Here is an 18,448-nt window from a genome sequence, read left to right on the forward strand (position 1 = left end):
AAAACTTGGGCAGAGGAAAAAGCGCTTTTGACCCAACGTGCTGAGACGGCCGAAATAGCTTTGAAAGAGATTTCAACAGAGTTGAACGGGTTAAAGGGCCGGGTGTCTCAGATGGTAGCCGCTATATTTGGTAAGTCGTCTGACTTCAACTTTGTGTGCTTTTTTCCGATCCGGAGTATAATCCGCCAACTTACTTTGAGTGTAAAATTTATGCAGGCCCTCGAAGCAAAAATCTGAGCCAAGACCCGTTGATTAAACTGAAGGCAGTATATACTTTGGTTGAACAATTGTATATTGGTGCACAGCGGGCTCTGTCCGCCATTTCTCCTGCTAATCAAGGACCCAACCGGCTCAGCGACGTTCTGAAGAAACTATCCATCCTTCCTGCCAGGTTTCAAGAAGTAAAACGCTCCTGCGTGTGAGCCGGAGCTTTGACTGCCCTGAGCCGCTCCAAGGCTTGGGTGCTAGACCTAGACCAGGCAGATGTGGCAAGAGGTTATCCCACCGTGAAGGAAGACGGGTCTCCTTTTGATCAGGATGACTTCATGGCTTGCGTGCGCGGAGTCCGGCCTCAGGCAACTACCCTTGGAGACGACGCCAATATTGATAAATACCAGCCGGGTTTTGATAGTGAGAATAAGAAGATGGCCACTCCCTCATACAAGGTAACAGACTTGATCCCACCAGTGAGAGAAGACACCTTTGCCTCAGAAGTTGACCCGGTCGGCCTGATCGACGACGAAGCCGAATTTGTCGCCGTGAATGGTTTTGATTGGTCAAAACCCAACTTCCAGCCAACAGAAGGTGGTGAACCGGCGAGGGAGGAACAATGATCATCTTCATGGGCTTATAAAGCCTTGTAATAACTTAGTTGTGAAAACACCGTATGTTCTGCTTATGCCATCGCGCATAAAATACTTTTATGTGACTTCTGTGTTTCCTGATGCCAATGTATGCATCACCTTTAATGTTTGTCTCTGCAATGTTTGAACTCTGTTGCCTGTAAACATAAAGAAAATACTGGCTTGGCGGCTTAGAACCAAACGGTTTAAAACACCCAATTTATAGCCAATACGTTTTCCACAATAGGAAATAGAGACATATATAAATAAAGGACAAGGGATGAAACTAACTCTGTAGTTAACGCAGCAGGTAAGTGTGTATAAGTAATAACCATACCTTGTCCCTTTGGATCCTTAGACCATCGGTTTAAATAACACGGGTGATGAATTTTTGATAATTAAATATTTATGAGAAACCAATGACTGCTATACCTTGGTAGGTTGCACCTTTTGATCCGTAAGCCGCCGGTGTGAACGACCCGGGCGGTTGTGTTGTCAAATAGTCGAGCCGGTGGGGAAGCCCAGGCTAATTGTTTGCTGGTCCTCTGAGTTTTAGTGGGAGGTATTTGATGGCATGAAGGTCGTCTCAGCGGGCCATGTGAATATGGAGAAGAAAATCCTCGATCCATACCGCGGTTAACATGGCTCTTACGGCTTAATGCGTCAGCTACTACATTAGCCTTTCCGGGGTGATAATGCAATTTCATATCATAATCTTTGATAAGCTACAACCATCTCCTTTGTCTGAGATTCAATTCCTTCTGGGTGAAAATGTACTTCAAACTTTTATGATCCGTGTACACCTCACAATGATTACCAATGAGAAAATGTCTCCATGTTTTCAAAGCATGCACTACGGTTGTTAACTCCAAGTCATGCGTAGCATAATTCAACTCATGGGGCTTCATTTGTCTTGAGGCATATGAAACAACTCTCCCTTCCTGCATAAGCACTGCTCCAAGTCCTCGGCGTGAAGCGTCGCAATACACCTCATAATCCTTGGTCTGGTCTGGTAGAATCAATACTGGTGAAGTAACCAAACGTTTCTTCAACTCCTGAAAACTAGCCTCACATTCCTCTGTCCATATGAACTTGGTATCCTTCTTCAACAACTCCGTCATAGGCTTCGCAATCTTTGAGAAATTCTCAGTAAACCTCCGGTAGTATCCTGCGAGTCCAAGAAAACTCCAAATCTCTCCCATGGTGGTTGGTGCTTCCCACTCGGTCACGGTATCAACTTTAGTGGGATCTACCGCTATACCTTCTCCAGATATAACGTGTCCGAGAAATCCAACTTCCTTCAACCAAAACTCACATTTGCTAAACTTGGCATATAGTTGATGTTCCATGAGCTTTCCAAGAACCAAACGCAAATGTTCCTTATGCTCCTCTTCATTCTTTGAGTAAACCAGGATATCATCAATGAACACTACGACGAACTTATCCAAGAACTCCATAAACACCTTGTTCATCATGTTCATAAAACATGCAGGTGCGTTAGTCAGACCAAATGACATAACGGTATACTCGTACAGCCCATACCTGGTGGTAAAAGTCGTCTTGGGTATATCCTATTCCTGAATCTTCAACTGGTGGTATCCTGATCACAGATCGATCTTGGAAAATACCTTAGCTCCTTGTAATCGATCAAACAGATCATTGATCATCGGTAGTGGGTACTTGTTCTTGATGGTTACTTCATTCAATCCTCGATAATCGACAACCATCCTTAACGATCCATCCTTCTTCTCCACTAGAAGTACTGTCGATCCCCAAGGTGAAGAACTTGGGCGAATATAACCTTTATCCAGTAACTCCTTAATTTGCTTCTTAATTTCCACCAAATCCTTTGCAGGCATCCTATATGGTCTCTTTGATATTGGCCCTGTGCCTGGCAATAGCTCAATCAAAAACTCAATATCTCTATCCGGTGGCATGCCTGGCAACTCTTCTCGAAATACTTTGGGGAAATCCTTCACTACTGGTACTTCCTCCTGCACAACTCCTGTTAAGCAATTTACTTGAGTCCTCTTTGGCACATGTCGAGATACATACTTGATCCTTCTCCCTTCTGGGGTGGTAAGCAAAATTGACTTACTAGCACATTCAATATTCCCTTCATACTTTGATAACCAATCCATGCCTAATATCACATCCAATCCTTGGGATTCCAATACTATTAGGTCTGAGGGAAAAACATAGTTACCAATCCTTAATGGTAACTGATCACACCATAGACTAGCCACATACTCTGCTCCGGGCGAGGTTACTAACATGGGTGACCTAAGGGCTCGGGTTGGTAGGTTATACTTATCCACAATTCCCCTTGAGATGTATGAATGCGATGCACCAGTATCAAAAAGAACGAGTGCAGTAAATGACTTAACCAAAAACTTACCTATTACTGCATCGGGCTGAGCTTCAACCTCCTCCACGCTAACGTGGTTCACCTGTCCCCTGTTGAAAGGGTTCGGCTTCTTCCCAGAACTTCCATTGCCATTTTGGCCTTCAGGACATTCATTGGCACAATGTCCGGTCTTCGAACACTTATAGCAAGTGACTTGGCTCAAGTCCTTCTTGGCTGGGGTTGAGGGGTTGGTGCGGTTCTGGCCGTTGCTTCCTCCATTGCCATTACCATTTTTGGTGCAATTGTGATTGTGCGAGCTACCTCCTCCATGGGTATGCTGAAAATGTCCTCCCGGTCTAGGGGTAAAACGTGGCTTCTGCTGAGCTCCTGAATTGTACTTTCCTTATCCATATTTCCTCTTGTGATTTTCAATTTGCTGCTGCTCCCCTTCAATATAAGAGCACGATCTACCAACTCCTGGTAGTTGTTGAAGGTGGCTACCATCAACTTCATGCTCAATTCATCATTCAGTCCTTCCAGGAACTTCTCTTGCTTAGCTGCATCCGTAGCGACGTCATCTGGGGCATAACGTGCTAACTTACTAAATTCCTCCACATACTGGCCAACTGTCCGTCCTCTTTGGCGCAAGTTACGAAACTCACGCTTCTTCATGGCCATAGCTCCTGATGAAACATGGGCAGTACGGAAAGCCTGCTGAAACTGGTCCCATGTGACAGTGTCGACTGGGAAGGTGGCTGTGAAATTCTCCCACCATGATGTTGTGGGTCCTTCTAGCTGATGTGCGGCAAACTTCACCTTCTCTGCATCTGTGCATCCTGCTGTGGTCAACTCCCTAGCTGTCTTGTGGAGCCAATCATCTGCTACTATTGGCTCGGTGCTACTAGAAAACACCGGCGGATTCAGCCTAAGGAAACGGGCTAAGTGGTCAACAGGTGGTGGTGGTGGTGGTGGTGGGTTGTTGTTGTTCCCCTGATTCTGATTCTGGACTAGCAACTGCATCAATGTGTTCTGCTGCTGGATCAACTGGGTGAGCTCCAGTGGGAAAGCAAACCCGGGGTCACGTCTCGGAGGCATCTGTGGGTTTAGAAAAGATGAGATATAAGAATAGAGGGGGTCTAAAGAGAAAACACTACCCATATGCACATGAGGCAAAAGCAAACAATTCACTTCAATCAATCAAACAAGGGCATACAATCGATCTATCTATCGCAAAAGTGCTCTGACTACTATATTTACATGGTGGACTACTACTACTGATGAGGTGGTCTACTAGAAATATTCTTCAGTCGTTGACTCCATGATATCTGCTCCAGCTTCATCAACATAGTCATCATCGCTATTGTCTGGTTCCGAGTCGGTGCCGTCGATGATGATGTAGTCTTCCGGGCTAATCTCCTTGGGTTCTTCGCCTTCATCTACTGGTGTCGGGCCTCCCATAAATATTCCAATCTTCTTGATCAGGTCGTCATTCTTCTCCACCAATACTTCAATTTCCTCTTCATAATCTTCACGTGTAGCCTTGAGTTCTTCCTCCAGTTCCTTGATTCTAGTCTTAGCCTTCTTCAGATCTATCATGTCGGCACACATCTGGTTCTCCTGGCGTCGAATGTGCTGGTTTAATTCCTGGATAAAAGCTGCGATTGATCTATCCTTCCTGGTGCTGATCATCTCCCAGTGCTCATCTCGGCGCCCACAAATCTGGTAGATAGTATCCTTGAGATCCTTGCGGTAGACTTCTCCAATGCGTCCCATGGCGATGTGAGCTGCCATGCTCATTCCCAGACTCCAAGTTGGTGCATCAAATGAAAACTCTATGGGCTCAGTGACTGGCATGAACGTCCTTCCTGGAACTTGAACTTGAATCATCCAGCGCTCTTCTTCAGGTAAAGTGGCGTTGTAGGTTCCCGTGAAGCTTGGTACTCCTATGTTCAGGTATCTAGTGACTTCCTTCAAGTGTCGTCCAAAGGGTGTATCTTCATCCGGTTGTGTGAACTTGTTCCTTGCATCCGCCATCCTAAAGAGTAGAAAAGATGAGAAGTCAGAAGAGAAGAGAGTGAATAGTGATCTAGGGCTTTTAGCTTAGTGGTCGTGTCCTACAGTCAGCGTGCGCTCTGATACCATCTCTGTAGCGACCAGACCTCAAACAGTCTGATCTCTGTGCTCTGGTGTCATCCCTGGATCAGTAATGCTGACACCACACAGTACTCGGAGGATTTATAGCAGAGTAGCAATCACAGACTTATTACATCGAGTGTCTCAAAAGAGAACTTATTACAATAAATATGGCTTAAGGCCATCTAATAACTATAACAGCGGAAGGCTTGGAAGATAAGTGAGTCCATCAACTCCAACGGCATCATTGAGTATAGAACCACGACCTAAAAACTCCTTAATCGTCGTCTGAAAAGTCTGCAACATTAACATTGCAGCCCGAAATGGGTCAGCACATGGAATATGCTGGCAATGTAACACATAGAGAGTAATGGAATGAAACAGCTATACTATATGCATATTTGGCTGGTGGAAAGCTCTATGGTTACAGTTTTGCGTAAAGCCAATTTTTCCCTACTCCAAAGGAATAAATTTAATTACTATCATGGTGGTTGCTAAACATTGAGAATGGTTGACAGCATTCTCAATCCCAATTAAGCATCATCATTAAACATAACCCAACAAAATTATTTAGAGTAACATGTTGAGATTCACATGAAAATCCAGGTACTAGATACTCAAGATGTCCATAACCGGGGACACGGCTAACCATGATTAGTTTATTACACTCTGCAGAGGTTTGCGCACTTTTCCCCACAAGACTCGATCGCCTCCGTTTGTTTCTCGCACTACATGGTGTTTGAGAAGACGGATGACCGAGACATAGTCTTTCAGAAGCGCAAGCACCTTACGATCGGGTAGACCGTACCACCTACATCCTCTACATCTGCTAGTCTACCACTGTAAGAGTTCGCACAACTTAATCAACTATGCTAGAGCCCATAATAGCTTGTGGCTGCACACGGAAGTTTCTAGTATGAATAGTCTCATGATCCCTTTGAGCCTGGGTGGCGGTCCAAAAGAAAACAGGCAAGTCCTGGAATACCCAGGTGCCTCAATCTAGCCAGATGTGTGTTTAAGTTGCCACCTTAGATAAACCATTAATTAACAATCTCACATCTGTCATGGATTTCACTCACCCAATCCACGTCTACTAGCATAGCATGGCATGATAAGCAAACGTAGAAGTAACTCCCAAAGGTTTGAAAAATAAACTGGTAATAGGTACTACCTCATCTACTTCCCATCCCACAATTTAATTAGATCATAATCATGCAATGTGTGAGGTTTGATCTAATGCAATAAAACTGGGTAGTAGAAAAGGTATGATCAAAGTGTTACTTGCCTTGCTGATGATCCGGGAAACCTAACGATTCGAAGTAACAGGCGGCGCACTCCGGATACTCTATCGCAAACAAACAAGCATACAATAAGTACTCATCTAATGCACGGATAAAACTCAAATAAGAGATCTAACCAGAAGGTTCAACTTAAGAACTCTGGTTGGCAAAAAGAATCAAATCGAACGAAGCAACGAAAGTCAAACGGCGAAAGAAAACAACTATGTTCTAGTAATCTGGATCTAGGGCAAATTTTACAGTAGCAAAATCTTGTTTAAGTTGGTTAAACGGATAGAGGGTTTCGAGACGAAACTCTAGGCGCTTGAATCGCCTGATTCCGATAAACGAGCGAAAAGTTATACTAAAACGAAAGTCGGATCAGGAATCGCGATCAGAAAAATCGCGGATTTAATCCGAGAAAAAGGAAAACGAAGAATGCTCGCTAAAAAAACCGGAAAACCGATCTATTTAAAAAAACCGAATCTAATAAACCGGCGAAAACCGATGAAAACCGATCATTAACGGCACGGAAAACGAGGCGGCGGGGCGGCGGCGGCGGGGTCGGGCGGCTGGGGCTAGGGTTCCCGGGTGGGCCGGCTTATAAAGCCATCTCGGGCCGGAGTCCTATCCGGACACAGCCCGTAGGTCGGTTCATTTTTTTTAAATTATTCCGCTCGGAAGAAAAATAAAAAGAAATACTAAACGGACTCCAAAAATTCCGAAATAAATTTTCACGGGCTTCTAAAATCAAGCCCGACAAAGTGAACATTTATTTGGGACCTAAATGCAATTTTGAAAAACGCATTTTTTTCCTAAATTCAAATAAAACACCGAAAAACTCCGGAATAAAATCATATTTGATTTTATTATTAAATCCTCAATATTTCTTTATTTTGGGCAAATCATTTTATTCCCTCTCATATTTTTGTAATAGAAATAATTGATGATAAAATAAATAAAATCAAATGATCCTATTCTCAAAATTTGAGAAGACTCAAATATGAAAATAACGAAATCCCCAACTCTCTCCGTTGGTCATTGAGTTGCATAGAATTTCTAGGATCAACCAAAATGCGAATAAAATATGATATGCATTGATGATCTAATGTATAACATTCCAAATTGAAAATTTGGGATGTTACACAACATAATGTCCCTCGTCGCATCAGGACGGGGAAAAATATGGCACATCGCAAAGTACGGGGACCAGGGACTCACCGCCGACGGCGGGTTCGCTTGGCTGTAGGGCGCCTTCTCGAACTACCAGTCAACAACCATCCCGCCCTTCGAGATGCTGTTGATCCGGTTAGCGATCTGCTTCCGCGTCAACCGTCGGCACGACATCCGGGTAGGGTCTTGAAGGCGGCGACAAGATCTGTCCCTTTGAGCCCCTCGCGTGCCGTCATCTCCGCGATCCGGCTGCATAGGTTCAGCAGTCCCTGCGGCGGGTTCTTGGGCATATAGCCCTAGTTTATCTTGGCGAGCGGTTGCTCATTGATGAACCGGGGCAAGTTGATGGCGCACGTAGGAGTTCTGCCACTTCTTGGCAGAGTCCTCTAGGGGAATCTTGGGGAATAACCCGTTCGGTTGGATCGAGACGACGGTAGCCCCGCAGTCGGACATGGCCCCGGCCTCTGGCCCTTGCTGCTTGAGGAAGAAGAGTGGGCTCCAGAGCTCTACGTCTGGCTCCACTCCCAGGTAGCCTTCGCATAGATTGGCGAAGCCGGAGAGTTGCAGCACCGCGTTCGCGCCCAAGTGGTGCGGCTGCAGCCCAAAGAAGGAAAGAAAGGCGTGGAAGAAGGTGCTCGCGGGGAGGCCAAACCCGCGCTTGAAGTGGCTGAAGAAGACCACGCGCTTGCCCTCTTGCGGCTGCGGCTCCCTCTCACCTCCGGCCATGCGCGCGGCCACCTTCGCCGTTGACGGCAGGCGCCTGGTGTCGCTGAGGTACTGAATATCGGCGGCGGAGACCTCGGACCCCTCCCACGAGCCCTTTGGCGGCGCCATCTGCGGAGCTCGTCGAAAGGTGCGGGGTGCGGCGGTCAGTGAACGTTTTGAGCGGCACCTAGCGTTCCAGCAAGTGGCGAGCTTGGGAGTTGAAGAAGGAGATGGAGGGCAAGATGAGGGGCGTGCGCGAGAGCATTTCCATCGCCCCCTCCCTCTGCTTTTATAACCACAGCGAGGCGTGGGATCGGCTACGCCCACAATCCCACTCCCCCACATTATGTGGGCACGTTTTCCCCATGAATACCCCGGGAAGTGCAACCATCTATGGCGGCCACAATAAATCCCTGCGCATGGGCCGACGGTGCGGCGTGGCGGGGCCTAGCCCACTAATGCGTCCCATCGCGCGTGTGGCCTGGTAGGGCCTCTCCGGCCGCTGTTCACCACGTGGTGATTGCATCGGGCGGCGGTAGGCGCACCCCTTTCCCTTCAAAGACTCGGTAGATGCTTCAGTTTCCCTCCCGTACTGAGGTGCCGTGATCCGGCTTCTGGAAGCCGGCACACAGTGGGTGTTGGCGGACCCGGCAGCCCCAAGCTTCATCAACCCAACCGCCTTCTCAAGGGGCTGAAACTGCGAAGCCCCCCCCCCTCCCACTTGAAGCCGGTGGGCCTTCATAGCTTCGGGGACTACTGTCGGGGGGTTAGACCTCGGGTTGGCAATGGAACCCGGATCCTTTCAAAAACATCAGGGCTTGCGATGCCCCTCAGTCCAGTACAACCCTGGTCGGCTTCCCAGCGCAACCCGGTTAGGCGCCGTGACTCGGCCAGCCGGATGGCGCATATGGCCGTATTATTAAACGAGTAAAAGGTTCAACAAAGTCTTCAGGTCTCAAAGGTAAACAAAGCTCACAAAGAGCAAAAACAGAAAAAAGCCACAACTGGCTGGCATATAGAAGATAGGAAACTAAAGACCTATCCTATTACATGACCACCATCCAAACTGGTTGAAGATAGCCCGTGCTACCGTCTCCCACCGGATAGACCCAGTAACCATACGCTCCCTGGCATCCGTCGGAGTGAGTAGCGACCACATACAGATCAATGCAGTGGCCCGGAAAATAACCTGCAAGAAATGAAAATTTGTTGTTTTGTTAAAAACCATATCATTCCTGCAGTTCCAAACTGCCCATAATAAAGCACATACTCCTACACGAATCTGTCTCGCCGTTTCCGAATCTATTCCATCTAACCACGTCCCAAAAAACGTGTTGATAGTATTCGGAAGAGTAATATTAAATGCTATGTGGACAGACCGCCATAGAATTTTTGCCATTGGGCAATCAAGAAAGAGGTGTTTGATGGATTCATTCTGATCACAAAAGCTACATCTTCTAGATCCTGTCCAGTTGCGTTTTGCCAAATTGTCCTTAGTTAGAATGACTTGTTTATGGACAAACCACATAACACTTTAATTTTTAAAGGCACTTTGACTTTCCAAACATGTTTCGATCGAGGTATATGGCCAGTGTTAATAATATCTAGATACATGGACTTAACCGAAAACTCTCCATTCTTAGTGAGTTTCCAGTGTAACTGATCTGGCTGTTGAGAGAGGTGAACGTCCATCAATCTTCTCACAAGATGGAGCCAAGCTTCCCAACGGTTTCCCCGCTAAAGTCCTCCTGAATTGAATATTGAGAGGGTTGGACTGTAATACTGTTGCAACGTAAGTGCCTCTTTGCTGAACAATATTATAGAGAGAAGGATATTGAAGAGCAAGGGGCGTCTGCCCTAGCCATGTATCCTCCCAGAATCTCGTGGTAGTATCATTTCCAACTAAAAAATTGTCCTGTTGAAGAAGACTAATTTCACTCTCATCAGTCCCTTCCAAAATGGTGAATCGGTCGGTCTGACCGTCACCTGGGATAGGGTTTTGGAATGTAGGTACTTATTACGCAGAATCTGGGCCCATGTGGCATCGGTCTATACAGATAGCTTATACAGCCACTTGCTGAGAAGACATCTATTCTTCACCTCTAGATTCTCTATGCCGAGGCCCCCTTGGTCTTTTGGTCTACAATAATGTCCCATTTAGCGAGCCTGTACTTTCGTTTTAACTCATCGCTCTGCCAAAAGAAACGCGATCGATAGAAATCTAGTCTTTTCTGAACTCCAACTGGTACCTCGAAAAAGGACAAGAAAAACATAGGCATACTCGTGAGAACTGAATTAATGACAATTAGTCGGCCTCTGTATGACATAAGCTTGCCCTTCCAACAGCTTAGTTTCTTTTCAAATCGATCCTCAATGCACTTCCATTCTGTGTTGGAAAGCTTGCGATGGTGATTTGGTATACCCAAATACGTAAAGGGCAAAGACCCCAATTCGCACCCGAACAGTTGTTTGTAAGCTTCTTGTTCGTCTCTAGCTCTTCCAAAGCAGAACAATTCACTTTTATGGAAGTTATTCTTTAACCCCGATAACGGTTCGAATAAGCATAACACAAGCTTCATGTTTCTTGCTTTTGCCAAATCATGCTCCGTGAAGATGATAGTATCATCCGCGTACTGTAAGATGGACACACCTCCATCTACTAAATGCGGGACAAGGCCGCCTACTGAATGTTCCTTGGCTTTTCCTATTAGGATCGTCAAACATGTCTACCACAATGTTGAACAGAATCAGTGACATCGGGTCTCCCTGCCTCAGACCCTTGTGTGTCTGGAAATAATGTCCTATGTCATCATTCACTTTGATTCCTACACTCCCTTTTTGCGTGAAAGCATCTACCTGGTTTCTCCAGGCCTGATCGAATCCTTTCATTCGCAATGCCTGCTGAAAAAATGGCCATTTTACCTTATCGTACGCTTTCTCAAAATCCACTTTAAAAATCTTTTTTGGGGGGAGAATTTCACTTCCCCGGCCTCTGCACCAACTAGGGATGCATACGGCCTTTTGTGTATGAGTACTAGGATTTTTAATCTCGGTTACGCACCGAGCCTAGTCCTCAATAAATGTGTGAGTACCAGAAAAGCCTGGTCCTGAAGAATAAATCGGAACCTAAATTCGCCTCCGGAAGGATTTGAACCTAGGTATTGGGTTTGTACATCCACTCCTCCAACCAGTTGAGCTAGGCTCACTTCCCTAATTTTTGTGTGAAGACAGTTTATTTTACCTTCATTTATCTCATCCAAAATTACGGTTAGCCTCCTCTGTTTACCCTAAACAATGTTGGTTTCGCCTATATATATCACTCGACTTACGGCCTTCTCCTGATTATTGCTTTTCACCATTCTCATAGGTGCCATGCAGGACTACACATTTCATTGCTTGTGTTATCCTGTAAGAAAATGAGATGTAACCAGCAAAGCCTTTCAAACATGTGCTGCAAGAGGCATCAAAAACAAGGCACAGCTTCTCGCTCAGCTTGTTTATTTTCTATTTACTGTTTTTGTATCGGTTTCATTATTTGTTCTAGAATCTGCAGCTCAACTCACTTTATATATGATTTTACTCCCAAAAAGAATTTGATTATGTTTGTTCTTTCAGCTTTAGGCAAATCTATGCCTTGATTATGAATTTAAACATGTTGTTTTCATGACTCTTGAGTCTGCCACTCCGTCTACCACTGGGATCAGACCAATTGGTAATTAGCCGATGAATATATAAATTCCTGGATCTAATATGTCATCTGCTGCTGTACTAATTAGGTATCAAGTGAGCCTTCAAGTTCTGACACAATGTCGAACATCCCTCTTTAAGCGAAAGTCTGGTTGGCAATATGACTAGCCACCCAGCATGTATTACTTTCCTTTTTTTAGAAGCTCAAGGTTGTTGGTAAATTTCTACCAAGCAATGATTTGTGAGCTCTAGTGAGAATACAAACATTGAGGTGGGGGTGGAGATGCGGGTCATCAGGAGACGGGAAGCACTGCAGTCGATGCAGAGCACCGGCAATGGCGCTGTTATCCTCGCACGATTCGTCAGATCCAACCTTGCGCCCGTGCCAGCTTTTGATGGGGCCGTCACTGCAGGGATGCCCATGCTCACCGACCACTAGCGCTCCATTGTGGTGCTCAGCCTCTGCAACTGCGGCCCAATGGTGGGTCCATCGGGCATTCATTCCTCTTTGAATCGCACACATTCGAATTCGTTGTCGTTTTTCCATGTATGCATGATTAGTGTAGAATCCTGGTAGGGCTCCTTGATCGGAAGTGCCATCGCGGGTGTGGGATTTGTGCAAAAGCTCATCTGATCGCTGTGTTTGGATGGTTGCTTTGCATTGGTCAACTTTTGGTTGTAGAGATTCTGATTGGGTTTAACCTTGGGCACGGGTGTATAGCTTGGCACCATGTTACTGTGCTTTGTGGTGGACACACTTGCTGCAAGCCACGCAGTCAACAATGCCCAGCGCCAGTCGCCGGAAGCCCTCCTTTGTCAGCTGATTCCGTTCTTTTTTGTGGGCATACTTACTATATCTGAATTTTGAGCCGCGCATGTTGAAAATTTTGAGGTTACTATACTGCAGAGGAGCCATGCATCTTGTGGTTATTAAAGGGAACCACATCTGAATTTTTCGGCTGCATGTTTCAGGGTTATGTACTAGAAAGGATGAAACAAAAGGAGTCCGTTTATTTTAGTTTTCAAGGAGAAATATTGCAGTTATTGCGTGTATATCCAAAGCACAAAATGTCTCCTTGCATCCTTGGACAATTCTTTCTGATCTTGTGTGTATGTTTTTGCAGAGTTTGGTAATGCAAGAAGACGCATGTCTTCAATAGTGGACGTAATGCACCAAAGGAAATACAGTATATAATGTTTGGATTGACAGGTACAAACAATTTAACTTACAACTAAGGAGTTTGTACCATGTTTGGGGAATGCAATACTAACCTCACAGTATTCATCTGAGCAAATGTGAATAAAATTTGGAATAGCAAAATTCTTCAGAGGAATGTGGCTATTTGTCAATTTGTCTGAGCAGATTGGAAAGGAGTTGGTTTATATTTTTATGATTTGCAACCTCCGTTCTGCTGCAATGTTTAGCAGGTGTGCATGATGTTTAATACGCGGTTTTGGTAGTTTTCCTTTCTTTTACTCGAATCCTTGGTGGATTGTTCTCACTAGGAACCATGAGGCTTTTTATTTATTTTTCAAGACAACCATTCTATCCCAGTTGGGTTTATGAAATGAAATAGGTATGTCTGGGTAGTATAGAATAAACGGCTGGGTTATATACACTAATTCTGATTATGACAAAAGATTAGGTGATCCTCAATTAAAAGGACGAACTATAGTAGTGGTTCGTCCAATAACTAGGTCGTTAACAAATATAACTCCGTAATTACTTCTCAGTATGATATGAGGTCATCAGTACATACAGCATACTAACGGCCAGAAGAATATGTCAACAAGCGAAACCGATTATTGAAGGGAACCAATTCTTGAAAAGTTCGCTGCGTCTGTCCCAGTCTCTCTGTCATTATCGAGGTACACTCACACCAGTTTCTGCAAGGCAGCAGGGAGATAATAAACTTCAGTTGTCGTGCAGCAAGCAGCTGTAATCTACATAAATCCCTGAGCACACTGGGTGAGGTGCTACAACCAAAACACAAAAGAAGAAAAATTGGCGGCAAGAAATTTGATAATCCTCTAATGTAAAATCAAGTTACCAAATGCAACAACAATCACAATATAGAGTATGGAACAACTACAATCACAATTGGAGTATGGAACTCTGGAGTTTCTTGGGTAACAAAACAATCACGAGATGGTACAAGAAAATATAATTGCTCCATGAATTGGAAATTTCAAATTCATTTTATCCAACAGACTGATACTTATGCTATAGGAGTACTTTTTTTTTCTAGATTGCCCGATATATTCTGAAATTCGGTTGAGTAACAGAGTTCATCCAAACAAATCATTGTACATTGGTGCTAAACATAATTGAGACACATGGAATTAGGTGGCGAACAGGTTCACACGGCACCGGCTGAACCACCGATCCATGACGGCCTCCGCGTTTGCATGCCTGCTAGCCGCCGAGGTGGAGGACCATGCAGAAGCTGGTGAGTTTGATGAACCAGCAGCCGAAGGCGCATTCATCATATGGAATGTTTCAATACTTTGTTAAGGTTGTTATGATCTTTTCTAATTCTCCTATAAAAACAAGTATAGAAAAGCTAGCTCACCTTGCTAATTTCACTTCTCATCTTCTCCTAACTTTGTTATATTCTTATTCCTGATACTTACATCTTGACTAAAGGTTTGAACATGTTCTTTCTTCTAGGTTGTTCCCACTGTATTCTCATTCCTCTCCAATTATGGGCCCGTTCTGCAATGCTCCAGCTCCAAGCTTCCTCAACTTCACAAATGAAGCTGAGGCGAACGCTCTGGCTCCTGGAAGCTGGAATTGAGAAGCTAGCGATCTGTCTTAGTGTAAAAAAGGAGAAGATGGGGAAGCAGCTCTTTTCCAGATCCGTGAAAGAAAAAGTTGGAGTTGAGGGCAAATTACGCTGAGTTGCCACCACCAAGTGATTCTCAGCGTACCGGTTCAAGTTTCTTTGCCGAACTCCCTCTCGCATGCGTTGGCAATTTGTATTGGGCCCCAACCTGGCCTGCCAATCCCGTCAAATGGGCTGGCAGCCTCGTACGTATCGACCAAAAGCGGAAGCTGAGTTGCCGAACGCTTTCCAAGTCGCCACCAGAAGCGAGAAGTCGTGCGAGAAGCTGAATTTAGGAAGTTTTGGAGAAGCTAGGCCTGTTTCAGAACAGGCCCTATGTTGTGGCTGTCCCTTGTGTGCACAAGCATACCCATGTGTGTAGACGAACATATATTTGTGCGATTTGAACAATTTTCAAGATGTTATTTTATGATATAACATTTCAGAAGTAATGAGAGTGTTTGGTTCGCTCTTGCTTTTTGCACCAAGGGCGCAAGTATGTTAAATATGGAAGAATTAGGCAGGTGAATCAGTTACAGTACCATCAACCATCAATTATACAACAAGTGCTGAGACCTGACATGTTGTAATCGCATCAGTACACAGAGCAATTACAAGAATCAGTGAACAGTCGTTGCATGTTTCATTATAGATCGATCAAAACTTTATTCAGTGATGAGAACAACACATGGATCAAGCTCCAACCACAAGGACACAGTATGCAAAAGTCAAATAGTATCTGACACTCTTCATACATAACATATTATGAGAAGTTCATTCCCCTCAATAAATAAATAAATTATGACAAGTTCATGATTTTTCTGTAACGAACAAGTGAACTTCAGCAGAAAAGAATGATACCCAATCATAGCATTGCGACTTACAGACACCAAAACGATCCTTGCTGCACTGTCCTACAGCCATCTCAACTCTATCGTGACACAAATGGCAATGTGTTGGGGTTCTATATAAATCAGTCAAATCACATAATAAATTTCGTTCGATATAGAAGATGTTTATAGATGCCCAAATCTTGAATGCCAACAGGGACGAGCCACAAACAACACATGGTGACGAATTTTTAAGATGCAGATGGTAGAACAAGATTAATCATCAGCCGCGACTAGGAAACCATACCCAATTCCCCCAAAACGTGGTCCAAATCAAATGGCAAGCAGAGAGTTGTACTGTAGTTATATTATAGGCGTCGAATTTACCAGAGCCGGGCGAACACATACCATAGGTTCAACATAAGATGGATCACAGTATCAACATAATAAACATGGACAGGTGAATAAGGCAGATGGGCACAACGAGCTAATAAGAAACCAACCAACTTTGCTGCATACAAGCTTGAATAGATGGGACAGATATGATGTTGAACGGCTAGGCTCAGCAGCATCATATAAAATCCCCAAGTTCTTCGGAATAACGGAGGATCCCGTCCTCGCTGCTGGCGAAGCGGAAGCGGCTGAAGTCAATCTTGTTCCACTCTTCCCTCAGCTCCTCCCAAAATTTGCCACTGTTGTCATAGTAGTCTTCGTCAACCTCGGCGTACCCCTTCTCGATCAGATCCTTGCGGACCTTGGCCTGCAACTCTCCAAACCTGTCATCGGCCTCCTTGTCGTTCCCCGGCGGCAGCTCCTTGTCCAGCTCCTCGCTTCTCTTGATCATATCAGCGGGGGATATTGTGGACGGAAGGATGTGGATGTTGGGGGGCTCCCACTTGTCGGCCAAGATCAGCCTTATGTCGTTTTTCAGCAGACGAACCTTGCCTGGGGCGGCCACGTCCCTGTACTCGGGCTTGGACTGCTCGAGGACCCTCTCCACCGCGGCATCCAGCTCTTGAGGTTCCAGATTGGCGGCCTCGGGAAAGTTTAACAACGTCTCCCTGACCACTGGCCGGTGCTTCGCAAATTCAGACTCCCAGTCATAATCATGATCATCCTCGTATTCAGATTCATAATCATCATCGTCATATTCAGACTCATAGTCATCCTCATCCTCATCATAATAACCATCATAGTCAGCATCATCTTGATAATAAAGATCGGCATCCTCATCAGCATAAACATCCTGTTCCCCAGCCTCAGCCTGAGGCTCAGAAACAGGCTCCTGAATCTCCGCCTCAGCCTGAAGCTCAGAAACAGGCTCCTCGATCTCTGCGTCAGCCTGAGGCCCAGAAAACGTTGCCTTAGCGATGCCCTGCTCCAGGAAGGGGTCGACCACCATAGGCTCGGCGGCGGCCACAGACACAACATCAGCGCGTCTGGGGAGTTTTGCCGTGGCCAGAATCTCATTGATCTCCTTTTCCTGCTCCTGCTCTTCATCATGATCCTGATCTGCCTCCTTGGCCTTCCTTTTCAGAAGAGCATACTCGCGGTTTAACGCCGTAGGCTCGGTGGCGCATCGCTCCGGCGTGCCGAACCCGTCGATGGCTGACTTCTGCTGCGCGGGATTGGAGGAAATCTCTTCGGCCGTGCACCGCCCCAGCACGCGCTTGGTGGCGAAACCCTCGTTGCCGGCCATCGGCGGATGTGATCCTGATGCCGAATCCACTCGCTTCGCCAAGTTTAGTGAGATTGGGATTTGTTGTAGGAGGAGGGGGGCGGCGGCGTCTAGACGTATATAAAGGGGGTGAGGCTAACCCTACCTCCCGTCGGAACTGGGATCAGGCCATGGCTCGTTGGGTCGAGACCCTCACGGATTGCTTTGCAGCCCGGGCTCCCATTGGGCCAGGCCCGGTCCGCGATGGATTTTGTTCCTTTTCTTTTTCTTCAGAAAATGAGGAGACTCATATCAAATGTTGATCTACTGTGTTTCTAGGACATGGATTTCTAAAATGTGTTAACCTAAGCCATGGAACTATATAATGCAATCTTCTGTGAAATTTTCTTTTCTAGCTCCGCCTCCATAGAGGCCAGTTTTTGAAAAATTCAAAATTCTACAAAATCTATATTTTCACATTTCAAAAATTCCGAAAAAAATACAGACAGATATGGAGGCATAACACACATGTGTGTAAATTTTCAAGACGAAGTACGTTGAAATGAAGGTCGTGCAAAAAAGACAAATGCGTGGCTCTTTAACACATGATATTACTCATCCCCAAAGTCTATGAATTTGTTCTTTTTGCACAGATCACATCTCAAGTTTTTTCATTCTGAAATTTTATGTGCATACACATCACATCCTTGTGTACTTATACAATTTTTTCAGATTCTTTTGAAATCAAAAGGTATGAATTTTGATTTTTTTTAAAGAAGCCTCCATGAAGACCGAGCTCCAAATTGCCGTTCTCAACAAACTACAACTTACCAGCCTCCTTCCATGTACTCCTCCCATGTACAAATGTTGTGAGACTATTAGAGATCGACACTTAGTGAAGGGCTGGTGACTAATTTTCATCAAAAGATGCACACAAATATATTTTTTCTTAGAAACCAAAATCCAACAGTG

The 18,448-nt window shown here is 45.2% G+C and overlaps 1 protein-coding gene across 1 annotated transcript; it reads right to left on the reverse strand.

Moving 5' to 3' along the window:
• Positions 1–16,201: 16,201 nt before the first annotated feature.
• On the reverse strand, positions 16,202–17,598 carry LOC123132277 (MATH and LRR domain-containing protein PFE0570w). Its single transcript, XM_044552062.1, has one exon. The coding sequence runs from the start codon at positions 17,516–17,518 to the stop codon at positions 16,391–16,393; it is 1,128 nt and encodes a 375-aa protein (XP_044407997.1). The 5' UTR covers positions 17,519–17,598; the 3' UTR covers positions 16,202–16,390.
• Between the last annotated feature and the right edge of the window lie 850 nt (positions 17,599–18,448).

The sequence above is a fragment of the Triticum aestivum genome, chromosome 6A (assembly GCF_018294505.1).
Source record: "Triticum aestivum cultivar Chinese Spring chromosome 6A, IWGSC CS RefSeq v2.1, whole genome shotgun sequence".
Classification (NCBI taxonomy): Eukaryota; Viridiplantae; Streptophyta; class Magnoliopsida; order Poales; family Poaceae; genus Triticum; species Triticum aestivum.